Raw genomic sequence first — 6,000 nt, forward strand, 5'->3', positions numbered from 1 at the left:
ATACTGGCCAGCAGCGTAACTAGTAAGAGTAGGATATGTACAGATATAGATGTAGTATCTACAGATATGTAACAGGTAAGTACAGGCAGGTGTGGATAGATAGATATATATGCAGTGATACATGCTGTCATACAGAGCTATGCGTTATATGCAGGTGTATAAACTTATATAGAGGGGTTATATGCAGGTATATAAGTAAGAATATAGAGGGGTTATATGCAGGTATATAAGTATGTCTATAGAGGGGTTATATGCAGGTATATTCATTATTCAGACAAATATGGATATACATACGTACGTGGTAAATGTACAAATATGACTGACAGTTCACAGCTAAGGAGTTCCTCTGTGTGGGTGTGTGTGGGTGGGTGTGTGTGTGTGTGTGTGTGTGTGCTACTCTCTTTGACATTGATTATCTTCAACAATCTTGATGCAGAAAGAGGCCCTTTGACCGATTTATCTTGTTAATTTTTTTTATATAAAAGAAAATCACATTTTAAAATAATAATTGTTGAAAACTGTGATATTTCCTCAGACAATAGTTGTACCATCACAATGTAAAATGGCGAGATGATGCCCAGCTGCCTGCTCCCACACTGTTACTGGTGAGGTGTACCCCATGTCCCAGCAGCTGCAGCAATAAAAACACACCCCATTCTAAATGTAACAGTGATCTTACCTTGTGTCGTACTCCAGTCCAAGCCACCGACAAAAAGCTTCCTACATAGAAAATAAATCTGCCATTAACAATCACATTGAATGCATGAGCATGTCTAGTATAGTACTGTATGTTTCATCATCATAGCATAGCACCGTTGCCATACACCACATGGCATAATATTATATTGGTGTATTTGGGGAACCGACCACAAGAGTAGCTCAAAGATAACGGTACAATACCACCGCGTGCTGAATAATCTTGTGAAGATTGAACATGCAGCTTCATTGAGAGAGTATATAAAGCTATAGAGATGAACATACTAAACAGTCAACCACAGAGCTACCGTTACACAACAGCCACCAAAGCTGACGCTGCATGCGAAGAAATAAACAAAGCTTAAGCCAAAGTGCCCATGTGTTGTGTTGTCAAGCCCCTGCCCGACCCGTGGAGGCGATTTCTTCTCAAAAGAGTGACTTGTTTGGTCCAGACTCCCAACAGTAGCAGTCTTGTTTTGAATATTGCCACGTAAGCCGGCAAAACAGCAATTAGCATTTAGCAAGCCGACAAACTGCAGGGTCCATGTCTCCCCCACCATCCCCAGCCTGCAGGGTCCATGTTGTCCCCCCACCATCCCCAGCCTGCAGGGTCCATGTTGTCTCCCCACCATCCCCAGCCTGCAGGGTCCATGTCTCCCCACCATCCCCAGCCTGCAGGGTCCATGTCTCCCCACCATCCCCAGCCTGCAGGGTCCATGTCTCCCCCATCATCCCCAGCCTGCAGGGTCCATGTCCCCCCCACCATCCCCAGCCTGCAGGGTCCATGTCCCCCCCACCATCCCCAGCCTGCAGGGTCCATGTCCCCCCCACCATCCCCAGCCTGCAGGGTCCATGTCTCCCCACCATCCCCAGCCTGCAGGGTCCATGTCCCCCCACCATCCCCAGCCTGCAGGGTCCATGTCCCCCCCACCATCCCCAGCCTGCAGGGTCCATGTCTCCCCCACCATCCCCAGCCTGCAGGGTCCATGTCTCCCCATCATCCCCAGCCTGCAGGGTCCATGTCCCCCCACCATCCCCAGCCTGCAGGGTCCATGTCCCCCCCACCATCCCCAGCCTGCAGGGTCCATGTCCCCCCCACCATCCCCAGCCTGCAGGGTCCATGTCTCCCCCACCATCCCCAGCCTGCAGGGTCCATGTCTCCCCACCATCCCCAGCCTGCAGGGTCCATGTCTCCCCACCATCCCCAGCCTGCAGGGTCCATGTCCCCCCCACCATCCCCAGCCTGCAGGGTCCATGTCTCCCCACCATCCCCAGCCTGCAGGGTCCATGTCTCCCCCACCATCCCCAGCCTGCAGGGTCCATGTCCCCCCCACCATCCCCAGCCTGCAGGGTCCATGTCTCCCCCACCATCCCCAGCCTGCAGGGTCCATGTCTCCCCATCATCCCCAGCCTGCAGGGTCCATGTCTCCCCCACCATCCCCAGCCTGCAGGGTCCATGTCCCCCCCACCATCCCCAGCCTGCAGGGTCCATGTCCCCCCCACCATCCCCAGCCTGCAGGGTCCATGTCCCCCCCACCATCCCCAGCCTGCAGGGTCCATGTCTCCCCATCATCCCCAGCCTGCAGGGTCCATGTCCCCCCCACCATCCCCAGCCTGCAGGGTCCATGTCCCCCCCACCATCCCCAGCCTGCAGGGTCCATGTCCCCCCCATCATCCCCAGCCTGCAGGGTCCATGTCCCCCCCACCATCCCCAGCCTGCAGGGTCCATGTCCCCCCCACCATCCCCAGCCTGCAGGGTCCATGTCCCCCCCACCATCCCCAGCCTGCAGGGTCCATGTCCCCCCCACCATCCCCAGCCTGCAGGGTCCATGTCCCCCCCACCATCCCCAGCCTGCAGGGTCCATGTCCCCCCCACCATCCCCAGCCTGCAGGGTCCATGTCTCCCCCACCATCCCCAGCCTGCAGGGTCCATGTCTCCCCCACCATCCCCAGCCTGCAGGGTCCATGTCCCCCCACCATCCCCAGCCTGCAGGGTCCATGTCTCCCCCACCATCCCCAGCCTGCAGGGTCCATGTCCCCCCCACCATCCCCAGCCTGCAGGGTCCATGTCCCCCCCACCATCCCCAGCCTGCAGGGTCCATGTCCCCCCCACCATCCCCAGCCTGCAGGGTCCATGTCTCCCCCACCATCCCCAGCCTGCAGGGTCCATGTCCCCCCCACCATCCCCAGCCTGCAGGGTCCATGTCCCCCCACCATCCCCAGCCTGCAGGGTCCATGTCCCCCCCACCATCCCCAGCCTGCAGGGTCCATGTCCTCCCACCATCCCCAGCCTGCAGGGTCCATGTCTCCCCATCATCCCCAGCCTGCAGGGTCCATGTCTCCCCATCATCCCCAGCCTGCAGGGTCCATGTCCCCCCACCATCCCCAGCCTGCAGGGTCCATGTCCCCCCCACCATCCCCAGCCTGCAGGGTCCATGTCTCCCCATCATCCCCAGCCTGCAGGGTCCATGTCTCCCCATCATCCCCAGCCTGCAGGGTCCATGTCTCCCCCATCATCCCCAGCCTGCAGGGTCCATGTCCCCCCCACCATCCCCAGCCTGCAGGGTCCATGTCTCCCCCACCATCCCCAGCCTGCAGGGTCCATGTCCCCCCCACCATCCCCAGCCTGCAGGGTCCATGTCCCCCCCACCATCCCCAGCCTGCAGGGTCCATGTCTCCCCACCATCCCCAGCCTGCAGGGTCCATGTCCCCCCACCATCCCCAGCCTGCAGGGTCCATGTCCCCCCCACCATCCCCAGCCTGCAGGGTCCATGTCCCCCCACCATCCCCAGCCTGCAGGGTCCATGTCCCCCCCACCATCCCCAGCCTGCAGGGTCCATGTCCCCCCACCATCCCCAGCCTGCAGGGTCCATGTCTCCCCACCATCCCCAGCCTGCAGGGTCCATGTCTCCCCATCATCCCCAGCCTGCAGGGTCCATGTCTCCCCACCATCCCCAGCCTGCAGGGTCCATGTCCCCCCCACCATCCCCAGCCTGCAGGGTCCATGTCTCCCCACCATCCCCAGCCTGCAGGGTCCATGTCCCCCCACCATCCCCAGCCTGCAGGGTCCATGTCCCCCCCACCATCCCCAGCCTGCAGGGTCCATGTCCCCCCCACCATCCCCAGCCTGCAGGGTCCATGTCCCCCCCACCATCCCCAGCCTGCAGGGTCCATGTCTCCCCACCATCCCCAGCCTGCAGGGTCCATGTCTCCCCACCATCCCCAGCCTGCAGGGTCCATGTCCCCCCCACCATCCCCAGCCTGCAGGGTCCATGTCTCCCCCACCATCCCCAGCCTGCAGGGTCCATGTCTCCCCCACCATCCCCAGCCTGCAGGGTCCATGTCCCCCCACCATCCCCAGCCTGCAGGGTCCATGTCCCCCCACCATCCCCAGCCTGCAGGGTCCATGTCCCCCCCACCATCCCCAGCCTGCAGGGTCCATGTCTCCCCACCATCCCCAGCCTGCAGGGTCCATGTCTCCCCACCATCCCCAGCCTGCAGGGTCCATGTCCCCCCCACCATCCCCAGCCTGCAGGGTCCATGTCTCCCCACCATCCCCAGCCTGCAGGGTCCATGTCCCCCCCACCATCCCCAGCCTGCAGGGTCCATGTCCCCCCCACCATCCCCAGCCTGCAGGGTCCATGTCCCCCCACCATCCCCAGCCTGCAGGGTCCATGTCCCCCCACCATCCCCAGCCTGCAGGGTCCATGTACCCCCCACCATCCCCAGCCTGCAGGGTCCATGTCCCCCCATCATCCCCAGCCTCCTGAGCTGAGACAGTTACCGGCCAGAGCAGCTGGAACGCTGTGATAATAACGCGTTCGTTCGCAACAGACTCGCCAAGATTGCTAAATTGTCAAGTTTAACGTTCTCCTCCTACAAGCCCATTTGCAAACTATAACACGGGTGTGCGTGGCCCCCCCCTCGGGGTCAGGGGGGGCAGAGAGGAGAGGATGCCCGCTAGATGCCCTCCTCCCTCCCTCCCTCCCGCCGCCGGGAGCTGGAGTCTGCTGCTAACGTTAGCTTCTAGCTAGCAGCTCACTGTAAACAATAACGAGGAGAAGTAACTTTTACATATTTATCTGACTGACATCATACATCATCACCTCGCTAGAGACTAGACAACATGGCCGCTTCCATTACGGGCTCAAGGTAATAATAATCAGTGCCGAGCATTTAGACGAGGAGGACACTTTTAGTCGCATTTACACACCGGCTCACTAACTAGCTCACTAACTAGCTTAGCCTGCTAGCCCACTCTTCACTAACTAGCTGTCTCACAGCACAGAGGAGGAGAAGATGATGACAGCACGCCGACTGCGAGTTGAAGTCAAACTACATTCTCTGTTATTCGATAGTGTTGTTGTGATGTTAAATCAATCTTCTTACCCGACTTCATCTCCGGCTAAGTTGTTGTTGTTCATGTTGCCTGGGCTGCTGCTGCTGCAGTGGGACCGTGATGCTGCTCCGCCGCCGCCCCTGCAGGTACTGAGCCGTGTGTCTGTACAGTAACTGTACAGTAACTCCTCTACAGCGAGGAGGGGGAAGGTCACTGCTGGTGACAACCGTTCTCTCTCTCTGCGCACCGGCGTCGTGTTCTCTAACTGTTCTGCGCAGTGACGTCATGTTCAAACGGTTCTGCGCAGTGGCGCCGTGTTCTCAACATGGTCTGCGCAGTGACGTCATGTTCAAACGGTTCTGCGCAGTGGCGCCGTGTTCAACCTGTTCTGCGCAGTGACGCCGTGTTGTTCGCCTCGGGGCCACGCGCCCCCTGCAGGGGGGGAGGTGGACTTAAAGGGGACATGCATTGCTGGAGGTGTAGTCTGACGTCACTGGTTGTTCCACCCGTATAGGGATTTATCATTGGGAAAATGGATTATCGGCTACTGTAACAATTCTGCCGCACATTGGCAAGCTTTCCATTTTTGCACAAAATGAGTTCCTTTCTATCACTAGCATTATTGTTTAAGCATTTTTGGTTGAAATAAAGGTAGTTATAAGGTTTTTAATTTGTTGTAAAAAAAAGAACTACAATTACCAGTAGGCAGCCTGTTGTTCAGTAGCCAGTAGGTTGTTTGGCTGTCGCCAAACAACGTCACGGCAAGCTGATATCAAGCTAGCTAGCTAGCTAACGTTAAGATTACCTAGCTAAATGTACTAGACGTTAGAAATGTCTACTATCGTGAACCATTTTAAATTGGGGCATGTAGAGGAGTTTCGGGAATGAGTAAAATGTGCAAGTCCTCTTCTCAGACCTGTGGGGCAAGCACTGCACGCATCATGCCGGCTAGCAAGCTAGCTAGC

General features: G+C 57.9%; 1 protein-coding gene across 9 annotated transcripts in view; it reads right to left on the bottom strand.

The window, feature by feature from the left end:
- dazap1 (DAZ associated protein 1) overlaps positions 1 to 5,214 on the bottom strand; it is a 60,061-nt gene extending 54,847 nt beyond the window's left edge. For all 9 annotated transcript variants that reach the window (XM_084317930.1, XM_084317926.1, XM_084317923.1 and 6 more), the window contains exons 1-2: positions 5,086 to 5,214; positions 680 to 720 (exon numbers count right to left, since the gene is read on the bottom strand). In XM_084317930.1, the coding sequence (XP_084174056.1) occupies positions 680 to 720; positions 5,086 to 5,120 (76 nt within the window). In that variant the 5' untranslated portion in view covers positions 5,121 to 5,214. The remainder of the gene's footprint in view (positions 1 to 679; positions 721 to 5,085) is intronic.
- Between the last annotated feature and the right edge of the window lie 786 nt (positions 5,215 to 6,000).

Source organism: Notolepis coatsorum (genome assembly GCF_963971535.1).
Source record: "Notolepis coatsorum genome assembly, chromosome: 7".
Lineage (NCBI taxonomy): Eukaryota > Metazoa > Chordata > Actinopteri > Aulopiformes > Paralepididae > Notolepis > Notolepis coatsorum.